The sequence below is a fragment of the Lepidochelys kempii genome, chromosome 1 (genome assembly GCF_965140265.1).
Source record: "Lepidochelys kempii isolate rLepKem1 chromosome 1, rLepKem1.hap2, whole genome shotgun sequence".
Taxonomy (NCBI): domain Eukaryota; kingdom Metazoa; phylum Chordata; order Testudines; family Cheloniidae; genus Lepidochelys; species Lepidochelys kempii.
The window spans coordinates 213,272,628-213,295,029 of record NC_133256.1 but is presented as its reverse complement, the minus strand read 5'-3'; the positions used below and the strand labels follow the sequence as shown (position 1 = coordinate 213,295,029).

General features: G+C 43.9%; 2 protein-coding genes across 5 annotated transcripts; one reads left to right on the top strand and one right to left on the bottom strand.

Moving 5' to 3' along the window:
• Positions 1-5,844: 5,844 nt before the first annotated feature.
• On the bottom strand, positions 5,845-16,202 carry LOC140898729 (natural killer cells antigen CD94-like). Its single transcript, XM_073312994.1, has 6 exons — positions 16,112-16,202; positions 15,612-15,710; positions 14,995-15,099; positions 13,039-13,190; positions 6,648-6,754; positions 5,845-5,995 (listed from the first exon to the last, which is right to left on the bottom strand). The coding sequence occupies exons 1-6, from the start codon at positions 16,200-16,202 to the stop codon at positions 5,845-5,847; spliced, it is 705 nt and encodes a 234-aa protein (XP_073169095.1).
• On the top strand, positions 8,028-12,932 carry LOC140898722 (endogenous retrovirus group K member 5 Gag polyprotein-like). Of its 4 annotated transcripts, none has more exons than XM_073312978.1 (2): positions 8,028-8,853; positions 11,591-12,932. In XM_073312978.1, exons 1-2 carry the CDS (start codon positions 8,128-8,130, stop codon positions 12,125-12,127), a joined length of 1,263 nt encoding a protein of 420 aa, XP_073169079.1. In that variant the 5' UTR covers positions 8,028-8,127; the 3' UTR covers positions 12,128-12,932. The 4 variants fall into 4 exon arrangements, with proteins under 4 accessions (XP_073169079.1, XP_073169068.1, XP_073169048.1 ...); XM_073312967.1 differs by having other exon boundaries at positions 8,028-10,235; XM_073312947.1 differs by having other exon boundaries at positions 8,028-10,623.
• Positions 16,203-22,402: the final 6,200 nt, after the last annotated feature.

Genomic DNA, 22,402 nt, shown 5'->3' with positions numbered 1-22,402 from the left:
CCTCCTTAGACCATCTGGTTCAGCGATGGCCTTCACACTTATCTCTTAACACACACATTCCTCATTCACACACAAAACAAAATTAATGAACACAGAACATTTTGAACAGGAACATCAAATTGCAATGCAAAAGAAAAACAATCATTGCATTCTTTTACTTATTTTAAAATGCTAAACCTACAACAAATTGGTGACCCTCAAAGGTCTGTCACTGCCTTGAAATCAGCACAGACACAGATTCTGGCTGATGTATTTCTACCAATGGCCCATTAGGCCATTCCTTTCTGCTATTCAAAAAGGATGGCTGGCAGGATATGATCAAATCATACATCAATACATTTAATACCTGCTACTTTACTATTCTTTATCCTTCATTCTAAATTATATAAAATACAAACATAAAATCCTACTACTACAAGTGTACTGGGATTGACCAACATCTGTGAATTCAGCACATGCATCTTATCACCTTTTTTCCGTCCAATATCTGAATCCTCTTTTAGTCCTACCTCAAATGTCAATTTACACTGAAAGTTGTTCAAGTGACTAATATAACCCTTTGTGTATGCTCTGTAGTCAGAAAATTGCCAAAAAAGCCAAGTTGTGGAAATCACTAGTTCACCAGTTCAGATAGCACATCTACTCAATTACCCTTATGACTCATGCATTCTGCTTATGACAATCTTGAAATGTAAAATTTGACTTTACATACTTCAAAACAAATTGAACCGTGATCCACAACACATATTTATAAACTCATTTGACATATCCAGTGCTATTTCCTTAATTAAAAGCCTGTTCCTGCTCCCATTGAAGTCAATAGTTGTACTCCAGTGGAAGCAAGCTACTATGTATTACACTCTTCTAGAGGGACACCATGTTTTATTTCTGTTTTTTTAAAGAGCATTTTTAAATGTCATCTTCTCAAATACTAACTGCTCAACTTCTTTGATGCTCAGTGGAATTCCTCCACTGCATAGGAAAGATTTTAAGGCTCTGGGGTGGTAAATAAATATGGACAGTTAAGGATCAGTCATGACTTCATGATGTTGACTATCACAATCAGGAAAAGCAGAGAGAAAATGGTACTTTATTCCGGTATGAGTAAGTTTCAGAAAGGAGAGTAGAATTCAGATGTCACCTCCTTTAATCCTCCCACAACAAGGTCTGACTTAAAAAGACCTTGTTGTGGGAGGATTAAAGTCTGATGGTTCTGTTACAAGAAGCACAGCAGTAGCCTATAGGTGAAATATTAATTTTGTTTTAATATTCTGGTTAAAACCACAAAGGAAGTGCCAGACTTGTGCTGCTATTTTGAGATGACCTGCCATTACACAGAGCACTAAGAGTTAAGATGACTCAGATATAATTATCAGGCCTTTTTTAATCCTGTCTTATCTTCTTCCACCATGCATGATCTTTTTATGTGTGCTTAAAATCTTTGGTACTGGAGAATTATAGGTGGGAAGAGATCATTACACCCTTGTGTTTTAGTGTCTTTCTGTAGTTTTCCCCCAACTGAATGGACTCTCTGTTTCCATCTCCAGTAATCAGTCATTTCTCAGAGTTTCTGCAGTGCAGAATTTTCACAGTATAATAGGTCCTGTTAACCACTTCACGCCACCCTGCAGAAAATTGCCTCCCACCAAAGAGCAGCCTCAATCTGTCCTGTCAAATTTGTTTCACTCTGACTAAATAATGAGTCATTGGGCCAGAGAGTCAGCGAGTGATCCTGTCTCCACCCCACCCCACTCTGATTCCTCTATCCTTATACCCACTTACCATTCTGGAATACTCCCCCTTACAATTCTAGAAATGTCCCCCTAATGATTATATTTCTATGAAAAAGCTTATATCAATCATTCATATATGTGATAATGTCTCACTAAAACCAGTATGGACTGGTTTAGCCTTTTGAAAGACAACTGTGATCATCCATATTTTATTTACTGGGTTAAATATTCTAGAAGCCAAGATTCCTTATCTTAACATTTGTATGATTTGATTTAGTCCTTGGTATTAATAAAACAATCCAATTTAACAATGTGGCTTGTATTAATCCAAAGATTGAGTTTACAGTCCCAGCATTGCCTGTCATAAATAACCAGCAATTCTGAAAAATTTTGACAGCAGTTCTACAATGCAACACCTTTCTCTTTTATTATAATTAATTGTCCAAATAAATAAAAATAATTCATTTTTATTTTAATTATTCTTCCCTCTCCCTGCCCAGAGAAGAAAGGCTCCTGGGTCTTGGGCAGAGGGGAAGCAGTGAGACAGTGGGAGTTGCGGGAGGAAGGAATATAAGAAAAGTTGCTGGTTTGACTTGGGCATTTTTAAAAATCATGGTATTGGACAAGCTTCTTGTGTTATTCCAAGAACTCCTCCTGTAGGACTGAAATCCTGTGATTTTTGATTAATTCACAAGAGCTAGCAAAAGTGGGTTAAACGCCAGTCAGGAGTATATAAACTCCTTCCTGCTATTGAAGGACTCTATAATCATGAACTCAGGAATATGTACTTTAATTGCCTCCTCACTGCAAAGTGTGCAGGTAGGACAGGACCTTAAAGCAAAACCCAGGCTTTAATTCATGCCCCCAGCCATACAAGTGAGCATGGATTCAAAGCATATATAAGAACATGCTTTAGGACTTGTGTGTGGATAGAAGAGGAGGTTGGACTAAAACAATAAAAACACAGGGTAAGCCTATAGCACAGACATACCCTCACTGACAGGGTTGCCACCTGCCCAGGTCTTCCAAGAATTATTCATTTTTAAGGTAGAATTCCCAGGAAATCTGTAAGGCTGTCCAGTTTTGTGGGCTCAGGATCATCCCAGATGTCCTGGTTGTTTTTACCTCAGAGGTGGCAACACTACTAGCTGATGCCAATGTAAGAAGAGGATCTGAGGGAGCAGTATTGTGTTAAGGTGTTCACTGTTAGCATTTACTATTTTGAATGAACTATTATTATATATTACCCCATCCCTGGGGCATGGCAGTTTTCTCTCATTTCTCCTCTGGGTTATGGGTCCTGAGTTTACCTACAAGGGCACCTGGTGCCTCCACACAAGGAAACCCCTCCTAGTGTAAAGAACACAGAGGGCCTGTCCCTTGGGTAAATATCTGACACCCAATCCCATACAGAGGAGTGTCAGTCAGAGCACACAAAAATAAAGTACTATCTCAAATCGCAGAGTAATAAAACAGGAATTGGGGCTTTATTAGGTATTGGGAAATCAGGATAAGGGACAGTGGAAAAGGGGATAAGGATAATAAAAGACAAAAACAACAATACATAAACTATACCCCTCCAACCATTTACAGCTGCTAAAAACCACCATGTTCTCCCTTCCAGCACTTGCCTTCGCAGATAGTGAATTTAGGCTCAGTCTTTGATGGGTGATGCAGTACTGAAGTCAGTGTCCATCTTAAAATAAAATAGAAAAATAAATAAACAAGGATGTTCTTAAAAGTATTCACACAAAGGATGTTAAGATCATCCCTGTAGCTCTCTGTGCTGCATTCAAATGTGTAGGTAGCTTGGCTCTTGGTAGCCTGGATGTGACTTTCCTCTGACTCCGATTTCTGGTGTCTGCTGAGATGACATGGTTCAATATCCCAGAACTCCCAGAAGGACTCAATGTCTTCCCCTGGGTAGGAATATGGAGGGTAGAAGGGTCCTCCCTGACTGTGATGGATCTTTCCCTGTTGTACTCCAAACAGAGCCAAAAACAAAAGTAAAACCAAACCCTTTGTCTCTGAGTTCTGGTTTATTATTGGTTCTGGTCGTGTTGCTACCCAGTTCTCTCTCTGCTCTGGACTGTCAACAATGTGGAAAACAGCATCCTGAACTTCAGCCACCATTGCTGCTGTAGTCCAGAGGGGAGTCCCCTATGCACTCAGTGTGGTTTTTGAGCAATACCCCCTCCAAAGCGGTTGCAGTTATATAAGTACTATATTTATGAACTTGATAGTGCACTAACTGTCCCCTTAAAATAATGTTTCACAGATAGTAAAGGGACTGGTAGTTGCTTATTTTATATTTTGTATACATATTTTTTTTCAAACAAGAAGACCAGTCATAAATTTAGTCTAGAATAAGTTTTATTTTAGAGAACGAACAAACAAAAAAGAACAAAACTGAAATCTCCAGCAGAGAGTACAGGGTGGAACCCCCACTCCACAGAGCAGCAGCTGTGAGAAAAGGCCAGTCCCATCCCCTGAGCTGCGATTGATGAGGGGATATGTGAAGAGAAGAGCTCGCCACAGAGAGATGTTGGCTAGAGGAATAGGAATAAAACTCTGCCCTGACTCCCAGCTGCCAGTCCACCTCTCATTGGAAGAGAGGAATATGGCTCCAGTGAAGGGACTGAGCCCTGCCTAACAAAAGGCCAGGAGTGCAGAAAGCACATACATGCAGAAGCCTGTGCACATGTTGCTGCTGCTAAAGAAGAGAGCAGGCTCAAACAGCCTGGACATGGGGCTAGGGGATTGACCCAAGGAGCAGGCTGGAGGCACAGCTTTGACCCAGCCCAGGAGTTCTCACCAGTACATGGAGATGGGTGCCAGGCAGAGCAGCAGAGGCAGGGATTGATTCCCTGAGCTTGTACCACAGCCAAGCACCAGTGAACAGCACACGGAACAGAAAGCACCTTATTTGGAACCAAGAGACTGGGGCTGGAGGGCACTTTGGACTCTTAATTAGAGTAGGTTGGGAATTTTTCATCAAAACATTTTTGGTTGGAAAATGTCAAGTCCTCACACCTGAAACTGTTCACAAGAAAGAATCAGTTTCAACAAATTCTCCATTTTGAAAGAACTGTGAAAAAAAAAAAGGGAAATTATTGAAATGTCCTGTTTCAACATTTTTCCAATGGAATAGTTGTCAAATGACTTTTTGTTTTGCAATTTAAGTTAATAATTGTAGCATAATAAAATTAAATATTTAAATAGGTCAAAAGCTAAATAAAACATTTCCATTGACCTGATCCATTTTTTCCCAGATATTTGGTGAGAGAAAATATTAGAGATTTTGACATTCCATCCTGATTTGGGAAAGGATTTTTTTTAATCTAAAAAATTCTCACAAGAAAGGAAAAAAGTTTCATGCCCACCTCTACTCTTAATTGAGTTACAGAACAACTCTCTCTGTATCTAGGCATTGGGTATTCAGTATGCTGGACCATTGCTGTGGATGGAAGTATGTGTGCTCCCCATGAAGGCTCCTGAATTACCCCCTTTGTTGTAATCAAGGGTTTGTCTCAAGTGTTGGTTTATATCTGAATACAGCATTTGTTCGTGGGACTAATTCTTGTCTCCTTAAATGTTGAGGAAGGGAAACTGGTGCTTGCCCCTTGCGGGAGGCAAGCAGTGTTCTCTCAGACATGTGGCTAGGGGAAGCCACTTAATGAACCTGAGATGCCCCCACCACAACAGTATGTGTGCCTCTTCCATAACATGCTGGGGTAACTCTTAGAACAAAATAGCTGCTCTCTCTGAGGAAAGGCAGGGTTCTTAGAAATTCAATACACAGGGAAAAAATGGTGTCACAGCTTCATGGCTAAATATACCACCGTTTGGGCTAATGAGAGAGTTGCGAGGGTGCTCTGATTGGCTGTTCACCAGTCCAAAGGGAAGGGGTTTATCAATGAAGCTGATATTGCTAATTCTGAATACCTACGTTCTTTTTGCAAATATTCAACAATTCTGTGATCATAGCAAAGTTTCTGAAAATGACAGTAAACAACAAATGTGATATATTGACCAAGGGACGGGTATTAATTCAAGCGTTATCTTTGTCTTCAGGAATCAAGATGCACCAGCAAGTGATTGGCATGGTTTTTCATCCTTCCTCTGCCATTGCAGTGGGGTCTGTGTGAACTGCCTTCTTCTCACAAATACAGGGGTTTCGCTTGTCACAAAAATCGGACTTGGCTCCTCTATTGAGGAAAAGTACACAGTGCTGTAGAGTACCATGTTGGGTGACCGTAAACCTAGGATGGAAATGCACAGTTTACTGCCTGCCAGTGACATGTACGAATCCCCAGTAGTCATACTCATTGTGCGGTTAGTAGGGCAGCAGGTGAGAGAGATGGGCACAATTTCTAAAACAATTTGTGAATTAATCTAATGTTCATGAAAGTCAGGAGGAAAAAGCATTGGAAAAAACTAGGCCAGGGATAGACAGCTTCCTATCACAGCTCCGCCAATGTCCCTGACTCCGGAGCTGCAGTACACCCTGCTATTCCAGCCCAGGGCTCCCCCGCCTCACAACTTTACCAATGCACCTCATCCCCCTCTCTTGCATAACAGAGATCTCATTTTCATCCAGTTGTCCCGTAGGAATAATAAGACGAGGAAAAATACTAAATGTTATATAGTGAAGAGGGGCAGGCATGGCAGGGGTGGCGATGAATGAACCTAATGAATGAAACAAATTGTGCCTCCTCAAATCTGTGTGTGTGTGTGGAGGAGCCCTGGATAAAAACTGTCCACCTGAGGCACTATCTCCCCAATGCTTCTCAGGGGCCGGGCAGCTGCATGTATCCCCTATGCTTGGCTGTGGCATAAATACCTGCTGCTTGTAGAACATATGTAGCAAGCCTAAACAGAAGGGAACAGTTTCTCTCACTGAGAATCACTTACAGGTCACTGGTGAAAGCTGTGTCGTCCCCCCACACCCAGGACTCATTGTCTGTCTTATGAGATAGTCCAATCCAGTGGTAAGTAAATGTCACTGACTTTATGAAATCCTGTATGGGAACACAACCAAATCATTTAACCCAAATCCATGCTATCTGACCATTTTATCACTGTATGGCTATCAGGGAATGGAATGTGACTGAGGAGTCCTGAACAGAGTCCATGTGCTGAGCTTCCTGCCCTACCCATAACTGTCCCTGAAGAGTTATATTTAGTTTTTTTCTCCCAGTTAATAGACCCACAGATTTTATAGATTTTTTATAAATTTTTATAAATTTTGTTACAACTGATCTCTTCTCTCCCTTTAGGGTCACTCCACAGGCCAGCCACCATCCTTCCAACTGGGGATCCTGGATGAGGTTCCCTGCAGGCCCTGTCATTACTGCTCCTTAGTGAGGTCCAGGAGTTGTGGCGGGATGTGAGGCACCTTCACCCTTTGGTGCCAATGGACCTTCCCACAGGCTGCCTCTGCTAGTTTGGGGTCTAATCCACAGCATGCTGAAGTCAATACATGTCTTTCCATTGATTGCAGATGTGTTTGGCTCCAGGGTTAGTTGGGATTTGGATTTCTTTTCGTACCTTTTAAACTAGTGCACAAAATCTTGTTGTATACACTGTATGAGACAGGTTTCAGAGTAGCAGCCATATTAGTCTGTATTCACAAAAAGAAAAGGAGTACTTGTGGCACCTTAGAGACCAACCAACAAATAAATTGGTTAGTCTCTAAGGTGCCACAAGTACTCCTTTTCTTTGTGTGAGACAGTTATATTTGGGGGTAACTCAAGGAATCACCTTCCTAAGCACCTCAAATCCTTGAGTTGGCCCATTGCACACTGCAGTAATCATGGTGGACAGGAATCTGTACTGGTTGGGGAATAGGGCTGTAGGGAAAAAATGTTTTGCAGTCCTGCCCAAAAATACGGAGGTTGGTGAAGGGTTAATGTCTAGCTATTCCACCTGGAAGCAGGCGGGGCACACCCTGACTGTTTCCTAGGAGCAATGCACACATTGCTCTATCCAAGGACAAGGGCTAGATATGAACCCTGAGAACTTGATTGTTTGGACAGCAACTGTGGGAGGTTTCTTTAGCCTGGGCTCAAGGCCTGAGAACCAGGATTGTAGTAGATAGAGGATGGTAACTAAGCATATGAATCAACGTCATACATTCCTTTGTGTAGCAGTGTGTAATGCTTAGGGGGAGAAATATAATAAAAGGAGAAGGTGGAAGGCAGGGGGGGCAGAACAGCCCATCTCCGCTGACCAGCCTGTTTGCTTGCATAAAGCTGTGTTCTGTCTCATCACTGAACTGCAACAACTGGCGCCCAACGTGGGGCCCTCAGCACTCACCTCGCCCGGCAAGGGTTTCAGACGCGTCACTCATCCACTTCGTGGATCCCGGTGAGTATTTTTCATTGTGGTAAGTATGGGAAGCTCCCTCTCTGCTTTGCAAGTGCAACACCGCAATGAGCTGCAGTATTTGCTGCGTAAGGCTCAGCATGACTGCCCGGCTCGAGAACTCACTCTCCTGCTACAGGAGGTGCGTGCCAAGTGCCCGTGGTATCCTGAAGCTGGAAGCCTTAAGCTAGCGGACTGGGAGCGATTGGGCCAGACATTGCACAAAGAGCCTCGGGCACCCGTGCAGGCTTTACATGCCTGGCACCTCTGCCGCGACGTGGTACAGCGTGTCGCCTCGGACAGACCCTCCCTCGCGAGGCTGGTGCTCTCGCCGCCCCCGTCCGCCCCTGCAGCCATCCCCCCTCCTGGCGATGCGACACAGCGTGTCGCCTCGGAAAGGCCCTCTCCAGCCCCAACAGAGGAGCTGCCGATCCTGCCACCCCCATCCGCTCCTGCAGCCATCCCTCCCCCTGCTTCGCCCCCAGTGCCTCTATTACCACCGCCTCCCTGGCCTTCCCCACCGGAGCCGGTGTGTGATCACCCTCCCCCCATGGGGCCCCCCGGAGAGTCATCTGCATCTGCTCAGAAGCTTTCGCTGGTGCAACAAATGGTTCACGCAGCGAAAGCTCGATCAGATCTTACAGCAGAGGAGCTGGCTGATCTGGTCTCCGTTTGCCCGGTGACCTGGCAGAATGATGACCAGGGCAACCCCATGGGCACCTGGACCACTCTGCCATACTCGGTGGTTAGAGAGGTAAAGAAAGCAATTCGTGAATTTGGCCTGACTAGCACCTTTGTGCGTGGTCTCATTGAAGGGATGGGTGCTGGGTACTCCCTAATCCCTGAGGATTGGAAAACGCTGCTGCGCATGATGTTGTCACCCAGTCAGTATGTTATTTGGCTTAGTGAGTATCGGCAGATGGCAGAACGCCAAGCCCAGGTATATAGAGAGCAAGGTATCATTTATGAGCATTTGGCAGGGGAGGGCCAGTTTGCTACTATTGAGATGCAGTCTCAACTCCCTCAGGCCGTCTTCCCCATTATTTCCACCTGTGCCCAGCATGCTTTCAAGAAGGTCCCGGATTCAGGCAAGTCTACCAAAAGCTTTGTCAGTATCCGTCAGGGTGCCTTAGAGTCCTTTTTGGATTTTACCAACAGATTGCAGGAGGCTATCCTCCGACAGGTGGATAACACTGAGGCAGCTCACGAGCTCCTGTTAAAATTGGCAGTTGAAAATGCAAATGAGGATTGCCGCCGTGCTCTCCAGGCAGCACAAGTCTCTGGTATTTTAGAGCTCTCAGACATGCTGCGGGCGTGCCAGAACATTGGCACACAAGCCCACAAGGCTGGAGTTCTTGCTGCCGCCCTCAGAAAAACTGGGAAGGAGGGGAAGCACTGTTACCGCTGTGGAAAGGAGGGTCATTTTCAGCGGGAGTGCCGCTCATCTAAGGCACCAGCCCGACCCTCAAAGAAGTGCCCCAAGTGTGGGAAAGGTTATCACTGGGCTAATCAGTGTCGTAGCGGGTCGGGAAACCGCGCGACGGGTCCCCCCCGAACCCAGGGCCAAACGGGGGTGTTTCCTACTTAGGCAATCGCTCCTCTGCCTTGGAATCCGTAGACTCTATGAGGGCAGCGACTGCTGGAAGTGCAGGGCTTGATTTGATCATGCAGGAGGACACTGACTTTCAGCTGCCAGGGGAGGTCTGTGCCATACCTACACAGGTGACGGGACCTCTCCCTGCCGGCTTTGTAGGTCTTGTTCTCCCTCGCTCACATGCTGGGAAACAGGGCTTTTTTGTCATTCCAGGGGTCATTGATGCTGATTACACTGGCATTATTAAGGTTCAGGTGTGGACTCATCTTCCACAGTCGCTCCCGCATGGACGGTCAATTGCACAATTGATTTTAGTCCCCTATCAGGTGCCAGCTGCCGAGGATCGAACTCGGGGTGGAGGAGGCTTTGGATCGACGTTGTCTCACTCGCCGTCTCACAGCGCGTCTTCTCCACTTGTTGCTCTGACAATGTCAGTCCGCCCCTCGAAACCTCAGTTAACACTTCTCTTAAATGATGTTCCTTTTACAGGGCTGGTGGACACTGGAGCTGACGTTACAGTGATTCGTGATCTGGAGTGGCCGGTTAGTTGGCCTACGGTTCCTTCTAAAGAGTTGTGGGGGATTGGGGGTAGCAAACCCGGGCGCCAAAGTTTGTCTTGGGTCACGGTCTCTAAACCAGGAGGCCGTGCCCTTGCTACAATCCGCCCTTTTGTGCTCCCTGTCCACCTCAATATTTGGGGCCGTGATTTACTTACAAAGTTAGACACCACCCTCGATATTAACATCTGATGGCTCTCCCCACCGAGGTGTAGTCACTTATCAGTTGGGTGACCCCCCTCGTTGGCATTCTCGTTTTACACTGCCTCAGCGTTCTGCACAGCGTTCAGAATTGGCTGCTGTTATTTTGGCCTTTCAACTTTTTGCTGATTGTCCCTTTAATTTAATTGTGGATACCCATTATGTTTATCAGGTAATTGATCATTTACCCCTTGCCCTCATTACCCCTCAGGTTGATGCAGACCTCCTTCACCTGTTTTTGTCTTTACAGCATCTTCTTGCCACTCGTCATTTCCCTTACTTTGTTGCTCATATTCGCAGTCATACCCCTCTGCCTGGGCCACTCACTGAGGGCAATGCACGCGCCGATCGCGCGTTGCGTGGTCAGGTAAATTCCCTTTTTTCTGACCCCATTGAAAGCCATGCCTTTTTTCATCAGTCTGCCTCTGTTTTGGCCCGGCAGTTTCACATTCCTGCTGATCATGCACGTTCCATTGTTCGTTCCTGCCCCCACTGTGCTCCTGCTGCTCCTACTTTTTCTTATGCCGTTAACCCCCGAGGTACCGCAGCAAATCAGCTGTGGCAAATGGATGTTACTCATGTACCACAATTCCGCCCCTATTCATTTTTACATGTTTCCGTTGATACTTATTCAGGCTTCCTTTGGGCAACCCCACAACGTGGGGAAGCCACTAACAAAGTTATTCACCATTTGCTGGCCTGCTTTTCTGTTATGGGTCGCCTTTGCCAAATTAAAACAGATAATGCCCCAGCCTACTGCTCTGCAGCCCTCTCCACCTTTTGTGCCCGCTGGGACGTCCGTCTTAAACACGGAATCCCTTATAATTCCACGGGCCAAGCCATTGTTGAACGTGCCAATCGCACACTCAAAACCTTGCTAGATAAACAATTAAAACAAGGGGAGCTGCATCTCCGAACCTTAGGAGACATTCAACAACAAATGTATATCCTCTTGTTTACTTTAAATAATTTAACACTGAATGCAGATCAGCAGACCCCTGCGGATCGGCATTTTCACAAATCTGAGGTACTGGAAAGACCGCGGGTCTTTTACCGTCAGCTGCCTGATCCACAGTGGCTGGGCCCAGCACCTCTAATCACTTGGGGTCGGGGATATGCTGCTGTGTCTCTCCCTGCAGGACCGTTGTGGGTTCCAGCCCGGTGCGTGCGACCAGCACTTAAACAACATGGCATGGCACCAGGGGCTGTCGAATCCCATACCAGAGTTTCAGCTGACCTTGGAGGAGACCGCGTTGCCCCCCGAGTCGACAACAGCGGGACGGAAACGGAGGAGGCGTAGCGTCCCAAGCCAGCCCGTGACATGGGGAGCAGTAAAAGCATTGGTCGCCACGGCTCAACGAAAACTGGCAGCAGATCAGCAGCCAGAAACTCCTAAGACTTTGTTTGTGGCGATTCTCGCCCAAATCACTGCTAATTCTGTGATGATTGTGTGCCTTTTGTGCCTGCTATTTCCTGTAGGGGTTGGCTCGGAAGCGCCTCCCCCGTTACAAGCCCGAAGGAGAATAAGATACTGCTCTTTGCTTATGCTAATCTTTTCTCCCAGTACTCTAGCATGGCTAATTGGGGCCCGGCCAACTATACTCTGCCTCGCACGGCTATATCCCTCCACACACCGTACCCAGCCGGGGCTCACAATGTCACCTGTGCGCGTGTAGTTAACTGCACTAGTACAAAGGTGCCCTTGGGCTGTCAAAAAATTTCTCAATCCCTTTTAAATTGTTCCCATGCTGTTAATGTTTCATATAATTATGGCCATATCATCCTACCATCAGGATGGGTTTTTACTTGTGGTTCATGCACCTTTAATTATATTCCTGCAAATTTAAGTGATGGCACCCTTTGCTGTCTTAGTAGAATGATACTTATATTGCCTTTTGCTGGTTACAATTGTAGTAAAAGAAGTGTACCCCTTTTAGATGATTATATTGCAGATGTTAAGCTTTTGGTTATTTTGTGTTTGTAATCATTGGGCTTATTTTTTGTTGTTGCTGTGTACAATGTATTCCTTCCTTGTTAAGACTTTGTAAAATTTTGCCCTGGAAAGCTCCCCAGGTTATGTCCTTGTCTGTCTGGGAGTTAAATAGCATGACAAAACAAATTGGCGGCTACCATGAGATGGCCAACTTCAATAAACAAAAAAAGGGGAGATGAAGGGTTAATGTCTAGCTATTCCACCTGGAAGCAGGCGGGGCACACCCTGACTGTTTCCTAGGAGCAATGCACACATTGCTCTATCCAAGGACAAGGGCTAGATATGAACCCTGAGAACTTGATTGTTTGGACAGCAACTGTGGGAGGTTTCTTTAGCCTGGGCTCAAGGCCTGAGAACCAGGATTGTAGTAGATAGAGGATGGTAACTAAGCATATGAATCAACGTCATACATTCCTTTGTGTAGCAGTGTGTAATGCTTAGGGGGAGAAATATAATAAAAGGAGAAGGTGGAAGGCAGGGGGGGCAGAACAGCCCATCTCCGCTGACCAGCCTGTTTGCTTGCATAAAGCTGTGTTCTGTCTCATCACTGAACCGCAACAGGTTGGTTCTGGAAAATGAAGGGTAAGAGATTACCAGTTCTTCCTTGTTTTCAATCTTAAGAAGGTTGGAGCCCGAAGAAAGGCAATAATCTTTACTCTCTTGCCAAGTTTTCCATGTTGTAGGAAAGTGATAACAATAGTCTCCATGCTGCCTCCAGTTCTCTGGGCAAGGGCTGAATTTACTTCCTTGAAAAGAAAACACATTCATAGCCTCATCAGATATCTGGCTGATGGGTGTGATGCAATCTGATATTGTTTAATGTCATGTACTGATTTGTATATGTTGCCCTACTGCTCTCCATTGGATAGAAAGCAACGTATTCAAGAGTTCAATTTTCTCCCTAGTTGATGCCTCTAAAAAGGATATAATCCCATTTTAAGTGATAGAGGCCTGTGCTATGGAAGCTGAAAGGTATAATTTCTATTGCAGATAGTGGAAGTATGTAGTTTAGCTCCTGACTGGTGGCTTGCACATATATGGATGTAGATTTGTTATGATCCGATCACCACCCAAACCACCCCATTATTCACATGAGCTATTGCTGGCCTGCTCATTCTGTACCTCTCACAGCACCAAAAGTGATGGCTATAGCTGTAAAGCTGGCCAAGCTGCACTGTCTTTTGTATCTACAAACTTATGGTTACAGTGTTTAGTTTGGGAATACTCCCTGATTTACGTCAGGCCAAATCACATTTGGTTTTCATGTCCCATCAGGGCCCCTGTAAGTGAAGTATTAGAGATGTTAGGCAGCTTATGTTGTTGTACTCTAGGGTTTTTATTATTTAAAGCAACTTCTCTTTTGCAGTTCTTCTCATGCTGTGGTGTTTCAGGAGGCTATATGCTGATGTGGTTATTCTAAATACATTTCTTTACTTTATTTTGTAATTGTTTGTTTCTCCTCTCACTCCTCTAAGTTCTCCTGCACTTACTGCTTTCCTACGTCAGCCTAGAGCTGCTGAGTTCAATTAACAGGAATCCCATCGGTTCTTGCTTGAGTTACTGAAGAAGCAATAAGTGCATAAGCAACAGGTGAGCTCCATTTCTGTTCATTTCAGCCACATGTACTCAGCAAAACTTGTATTTTTAGATCTCCCTACATTGCTCATTCAGCTTGTTTAGTTGGTTTCATTTGGCTCTGTTATTGAGAACCTTCATGCTGCAATATTATGGGATAATTATATGCAATTTATTTATGCTTTTGTCTTCAGGAAGCTGAACAATGTGGACAGCTGTCTTTGCATACAGGCTTGTTTATCAGCCTGAGATAGAATTTTGGGGTTGACTTTTTGATATTCTTATATCTTATACTAATATGTGTGAACAAAGAACAAAAGACACTGTGTGTGTTGCTTCTCCCTAGCCAGATGGGTTTTTTAATACAATGGGAGGAGATAAGGGATAGAGCAGTTAAAGTGTTACAGGGTATGGTGGGAGTGTAATATATACGCATACATTGGAAGACTGCCTGGCTCTTCTCTCAAGGCAAGGTCAAGCAACCAATCAGAAGGGGCAAGGAGGAATGGGGGGAAGGCATAAGAAACACTAAAAGCCAAAGAAAACCCTCGCCTTGGCCAGAGCATAACCTCACTCCTTACCCCTCCCATGGGATACAAAAGAGGTGGGACGAAGACCCAAACTCGCGACCCTCCCAAATGGAACATGACCATAAATTGTAAGGGGTGTGATAGGGGCATGCACTGCAGGTATATTTGGGCCTGCTAAAGAGGAGGAGATGGGAATTAGGAATGGGAGGGGGGAACGGGGATACAGGCAAGGCTCTGCAGCATCAGAGCTGAGAAGGGAACACTGGGAAACAGACTCTGCCAGCGTGTAGAGCTATGGATATGCTTGTTTGGAACTAACCCCAATAAACATCGAATTGCCTGCACTTCGGGCTTCTGGTCTTCTGCTTTCTGTCTGTGTGACAAGAACCTTGGGAGAGGGTGAAGGGAAAGCCCTCTAACAAGCTGATCCAACCAAAATATTTACCTCCGGTTTCCTTGTGTGATTCTTGACCGGGAGTTTTAGTCTGTTGCTGCTGATATGCATTTCCCAGCTGGCCAAAATTTTCTGATGGATGGGAGTCCTGGAAAACTTGCATTTGCAATTATATTAATACATTACACCACTTAAAATGAAAAATCAAGTTTGCATTTTAAGGAAACACAAATAACATCATGGCATTACTCTTTGTTCTTGTAAAATTAATGTTTAACTGGGGTTGCTTGCTTGTGTGTTTAATAACATTACTTTTTTTGCTAAAGAAGAGTTTTGAAATTTGATTCTTTGAACATGTATGGAAGAATTTACCTGTGAATTTCCTCTGAACAATAATCCCTGTATAGAAGAAGGTGCATATTCTACAGTAAGAATAGGAAAGTAAAGCCTAACATCTAGGCTCATAAGAATAAAATAAGGGACCAAATCAAAATGCACCCTAAATCAGGGGATGGCTGGAGGAGAGGGGTTATGTACAAGCCACTGCATCTGCTCTTCTGCATTACATCAGTTTTACATCAGTGTTACACAGTGGACTGACAATGGCATAAAACTGGATTAATGCAGGAGTGTATCAGTCCCCCCGTGTCTTTTCTGCAATTACTTACACTTGGCAATCAAGGCCACCACTGCTCCTAGTGATATCAGGTAGAGGACCCCCAGAATCACTGCAATGATCCACCAGGGAGAAGATGGAGTAGGAGAATCTAAAAAGAATGAACATAAAGATGGGAAAAGTGTGCCACTTTTCTGAGTATCTGGCATCAGATTACAGTTTATCTGAGCAACACCCAGGTCCCAAAGCTATCCACCAGAGCAGTCTGAAAACCAGCCCCTCTATAACTGCCATTGCCAGGTGCTTGTGCTCATGGGTACTGTTCATGACTCCCAGAGCTGTGAGCCTCTTTCTCAAATCTCAAAGACCATCAACCTGATTGGTTGTAGATGTTGTTATTGTCTTAGTAGCACAGCATATGGCAACATAACAAATGAACATTCTAACTTTACTATTCCAAAAATCTAGTGTCAGTTTCCTGGGATAGGGGCAGACGTTTGACCATGGACAGTAGAACAGAAAATATGTTACCACCTAGTTAACATACAATACCTTTGCTTTCAGAGTTCCCAGGTCTTTGTCTCCTCTGCTGCTCAGAAGTGTGACATTTCACTTCTGTGTAAATCACTTCCTGCTTGCTCATTTCTAGAGGATGGTGAGTGTGGAAATTTTAGACTTTTCTTCAGTGGCCTATGATAGATGATGGCATTTGATGAAAAACCAGTGGATCTAGAAATATCAGGTAAAAAATAACAGGATATTGCAGTGATTGGTTTTAATTTACTGCATTACAATAGTCTGTAGTAAGAGGAACAGAAATGAAGGATTAAATGGCATACTGAGTTCAGTACATGCATCCTATCATCTTTGTCTATTATTTGCCCTCTATTTATCTATATAATGACAATATATTCTGGTTACCTCTGAGTCTCAGAAAACTGGATATTCAAATGGATCAACCTAGACCACCTTTGATGCTATTCACAGTGGTTTAGATTGCAAACACTTCAGGGCTGGGACTGTCTCTCACTGGGTGTTCACACAGTGTCTAGCACAATGGCACCCATAGCTTGTATGTTGCCTCCAAGCTCTCCTGTAATACAAATATTAAATAGACGTAATGATTGTAAATCTAGTATTTTGCTCTCCAAAATGCTACCCATCAGCAGAAGAAGTGAGAGACTATTGTTACTAATTAGATTCAGGTTTTAAGAGGCTTGAAGGAGACAGTCAAAAGGATACTGGATAAAAAAAATTGGTGCTGGAAACCCCATTGCATGAGTCTGTTTAACATGGAATGTAACAAAATTTACTTTCGGGGAGCAATCCAGTAGTCTGAGGGATGTGTTTATGTGTGCAAGGGATAATGGTCAAGATAGCCTTGTCCCATAGGTCTTTTCTCATTTCTGTATTTCAGTAAAGTTAATTAATGATAATCAGTCATATAAAAGCATCACCTGCATTGCCTGTCTCTAAAAAATACCATGCAGTGTTCTTGTAGTCGTGTTGGCCCCAGGATATTAGAGAGACAAGCTGGGAGAGGTAATAATTTTTATTGGGCCAACTTCCATTGATGAGAGAGACAAGCGCACTTGCACAGAGCTCTTCTTCAGGTCAGAAGAGCTCAGTGTAAGCTTGAAAGCTTGTCTCTCTCACCAACAAAAGCTGGTCCAATAAAAGACCTCATTCATATTTGCTCTCTAAAAGATACTGACTAATATATAGAAAAAAAGGGAAAATTTTCAACGCCTGTTGTCTATTGCACTTAGACCAAGAATTTTTGGCCTTTTTAGCGATATTAGTTATAGGTCGGTATTCTTTTTTCTTTTGCATAATGTGTTCCTTTTCACCAATGCAGACCAAGTCACTATTCAGAGATCCATATAATGCCAGTACAGTTCTGTTCTGCTTGCTCCTACAATTTGCTGAGTAACTTTTTTTATATTGCTGATTACCACTGGTATTAATAGAATTTGAGGTCCTTCAATGTTTTGCAGTATCAGGACTCATCCTTTCCATTTTTAAATATCTCAAGTGATTGTGTTCTCAGCAACACCTTCAGAAAGCTATTGCACAGTCACTCCCTGTACTGTTTCTAGTATCTAGCTTAAATTTTATTTTTCTTAATTCTATACCATTATTCCATATTATATTTGGAATTATCTGAAACAATCTCTTCCTCTGTCCTTTGTGTTTACATCTCTCAAATATTTGTAGTCTGTGCCAAGCTCTCTAAACTGCCCTCTTCTTTCATCACTAGTTAGCAACCTTAGCCTATACCTGTTCCCTTCTTTTCATTTTACCTCATCCCTCATTAGACAATCACTCTTGCCTTTTACTCACTAGTGTTTCCCTTCTCTGAATAGGTTTCAGAGTAACAGCCGTGTTAGTCTGTATTCGCAAAAAGAAAAGGAGTACTTGTGGCACCTTAGAGACTAACCAATTTATTTGAGCATGAGCTTTCGTGAGCTACAGCTCACTTCATCGGATGCATACCGTGGAAACTGCAGCAGACTTTATATACACACAGAGAATATGAAACAATGAGGAGGTATTGTTTCATATTCTCTGTGTGTATATAAAGTCTGCTGCAGTTTCCACGGTATGCATCCGATGAAGTGAGCTGTAGCTCACGAAAGCTCATGCTCAAATAAATTGGTTAGTCTCTAAGGTGCCACAAGTACTCCTTCTCTGAATAACGTCAGATTTAATACATATGGTTAGTATGGAGGTGTTCAGAACAGAATGCACTATTCTGTGTGTGGCACCCTGCTCTGTGACAAGCTCTTTTCTGCTTACACAAATCTAAATTAGCTATTGGCTGCTATATCATTCATTTCACCCAGTATGTCTGTTAGCATCGTTGATTTCCAAATGTCTTAGGGCTGAATGCTCAAAAGGATGTTTTGATGCTCAGTGTCACAACACCTACCTTTTATGTGCCTGAAAAAATCACTGTGATCCACAAAGCCTGAGTTACAGTGCCTGGCTCTCTATAGAATGAATGGAGAGAGGAGCCTTAGACTGCGATGCACCAAAGCCACCATGCTAGGCAGAGAGCTGCCTCAGTTAGCCAGTGGGAGATGCTGACAAGAGGAGTGCGTGCTAAGCCCCAGCCTCTCAGAGTTTGGTGCCTTATGCCACTTTAGCAAGAAGGCAGGGGGATTAGGACTTCCCTCATAACCATACATGAGCACAAGGGGAAGATCCCTGTTCAAATCCTGTCACTCAGAGGAGCGCTCTAACCACTGGGCTATGGCATAGTCTGATGCGGGGCTTCTTCCATCGCTCCTCTTGAAGCTGTTTCACTCTGGATAAATAATGAGCATTGCAGTAGGGTGCCCATGTCTCTGAATGCCCTAACCACCAGGATATAGAGCCATCATGACTCTGTTCTCTCTCTTTTTCTCTGTCTCTTAAAGGCTTATTTGGGCCAGAGAAATAGAGAGACCAAGAGGGAGAACACAAACATGAGAATGATTGTATAGCTTTGTGGTTAGAACATTCAGAAATGTGGGATTCCCGGATCCAATCCCCTGGCTCCAATGACTCTGTAAATATTCATCCAGAGTGAAACAGCTTCAACAGTAGAGCCTGAGTGAGCCCCACATCTAAATGTCCTGTAGTCCAATTGTTAAAGCAAGCTCCTGAGAGTTGGCAGGTCCCAGTTCAAACCTCTGCGCTACCTGAGATGGAGGCGGGGGGTGGGGGCTTGAACTGGGAGTCTCCACCATCTCAGGTGGGTACACTCAGATGCTGGAACAATTTGTACAGTGGGGGTCCTGAGAACCATTGAACTGAACTGTAAATCCTAATGGAAATCACTTCAAACCGGGGGCGTGGCAGCACCCTCACCCCCTAGTTCCAGTACCTATGAGTACTCTTACCACTGGGTTAAAATTCATGAGAAGTCATCCTCGTTCCCCTACACCCTCACCCCAGCTGTTCTGTGTGGCGTTAGGCACACCATAACACACCTAGAAGATCAGGCCCTGAAGATGAATGCCTGTCTCCCCCCGGGTTTGTGAATCACTGTGGAGCTTAGGCAAGCGATAGGTACCCAGGGACTGACAGGGAGCCAGCAGTGTGCATGCCCAAAGGCACAAATATAGGTGCCTAGGAAACTTTTATTGCAAAACTATAATTGCTGAGTGAGTTTAGGTGCCTACAGGAGTAGGCAGGGGCATTTGTGCATTGCAGTGGAGCCAAAATTTACCACATCCGGAGATTTAATATTTCATTATTGTGTTATTTACAAATTAAGAACAAATACATTAGGTAAACCCAGACACAACAAAGTCCTTTGTGATACCCCACTGATCACCTTCTTCACAAGTTCATATTATTGTCTTTTATCTTTCCCCTTTGGTGACAGCCTTCAACAGTTTTCAGGACAAATGATTCCACTTCAAACCAAGCTAATGTGAACTCTTTTCTCAAGTATGTTTTCTTGAGATACTATATCAAATGCTTTCAACTATATATATCCCATCTACCACCTTTTGAGTCTAATGTTGAACTTGTAGCTTTTGATTTTCATAGTAAAAATAACTAGAAATGGCATACAAATCCAAAATTTTAGATCAGACTTTTCTCTACTTTATATCTAATGCATGTTACTTCAAGGAGGAGTAGATCACTGAATTGTAAACGGAGAACTATATGTCACCTGGATAGTCTCACCAGTCAGTCTTTAAACACACCATCCCTACTGCTTGTACTGAACTATAACAAAAGAAAAAAATGAAATCAAAGTTACACATCTATATAATATCTTTCATGGTAAACACTTTCACTCATTTCTTGAATTAGTAAACACAAGTGAATGTTACCTACATGTATGTTCTATTCTAATAACAATAAACCCAGAAGCACTTGGCCTGATATCTTTTTTTTTTTTGGTACCTGTAGTTGTTTGGGAAGACGCAGGAGAGCTGGAAAAGACTTTTCCGTTCTGTCTGATCTGATCCTCTGTATATGAATATCCAGGAAGTAAATATCTGTCCCTCTGGCTGTCCTGACAGAAGATGGAGAATGCAAGCCAAAAGAGGAAGTTTTTGTTACTTTATGATGTTCTGTCTGAAACCGCACAGGAAGTTCCATGGCTGCTAATTTGAGAAGACCTCCCCCAGTCCAAAGTGCTCAGAATAAAGGGGCTTGCCTCCTGAGTTACAGTGATGTGACTTGGCTCATGGTGTTAAATTCAAAGTTAATTTACAGCTTTTTAAATGCTGAAGTTAGGAAGCAACAGTATCTATGACACACACAGTAGTTAGGCCAAACAATGTGTTACACTTTGTGCTCCTAGGCTCTCAGTCTCTTGGAACAGTCTCCACTAGGGAAATACTTGAAGCCCCAGACTTCTGGACATTTAAAGTGACAGGATAGCACTAGGAAAGTGCAACAGGGAAACATCCTTCCTTGCCCCCTGGGATATAGGCTGAAGATTCAAGATTGTCTCATTTCTAACTTCTCCGACTGTCTGATCACCAGCCTCAGCACAGGTGTGCCAGCAGCCCCAGCAAAACATCACCGTACCAGTAGGGCCAGCATGAACCCCATCATCATTTTCAGGCTTCTTTGCCCAGATCATGTGACACCAGAGTCAAGGAGAATGGGAACAAAGAGAAGAGAGTCAGCCTCTGAGGCAGATCAATGGGCAGTTTCAGGGTCGTGGTGCCTAAGGCTATGTCTACACTATGAGCTGGGGTGTGAGTGTAGCCATGGTAGCATGGAGAGTGGCAGCAGAGGCATAGCTGAGCCATGCCAAGTACACATCCATCTGAAATACCAGCACGAGTCCATACCAGCGGGTATGTACTCAGCACAGCTAAGCCATCCCTCCACTGCTGCTATCCTTGCTACTGCAGCAATACTGCTATGTATATTTGTGCTAGGTCGATGAGTGCCATTGCGAGTATGTGTATGCAAACAGGGGAATCATACCCCTACCTCGTGGAGCAGACGTAGCTTAAAAGTGACATGGAGTGAAGCAGTAACTTTGTCCTGTTATCATAGAACTTAATATGATGCAGGCCTCCGGGGGAGTGTGATGGGGTGAATTTTAGATTGGACCCATCTCTGATCTAGATCTAATGGATTTTACCCCATTTTACCCCAGAGGAGTAGATCACAGAATTATTAACAGAGAAATACATGTCACTTGGACTGTGTCACCAGTAAATCTTTAAATACACCATCCCTACTGCTTGTACTGAGCTATAAACAGGGAAAAGATAAAATCATGATTACATAGCTATATAATATCATAGCTCCAGGAGTTACTGCACTTCTTGTAGGGAAGGAAAAGTACCTGCTCTGCCCTAAATGAAGTGCATGAGCTGTCAGTCCTGGATGGAAGGGTATGAGCTGGGACTCTTTAGAGAGTTAAGCCTTTTAAGGGACATGTTTGGAGTATGGGAAAGACCCCTCTGTCTAGAGAGGAGCATGTTCTACCTGGATCCCTGCCTAATCAAAACTCGGCCTAGAGGGCCTTACGCTAAAAGGCACACAGTACAAGAGGCTGCACCTACTCTGTCTTGGACTCAAGGGGTGTTTGTTGTAAATTAATCCCTCCAGTGGGGCTGAAATAAACCTGTTTAATACCCTACAACTGTGTCTTGCATCACTCACTATGTACCTTATTATACACTACTATCCCATGGAGAAATTTCTCCCTGACACTGCCTTGTACCACCCTCGCTGTTAATAAACTGATGTCCTGAAAAACGGTGATGGATGATCATGGAAATTTAAACTCTAACTAATTTCACTGAAGATGCAGTTCATTGTTGGAAGGGCCTTACTCAGATGTAAATCAGGTGTAACTCCACTGAGGTCAGT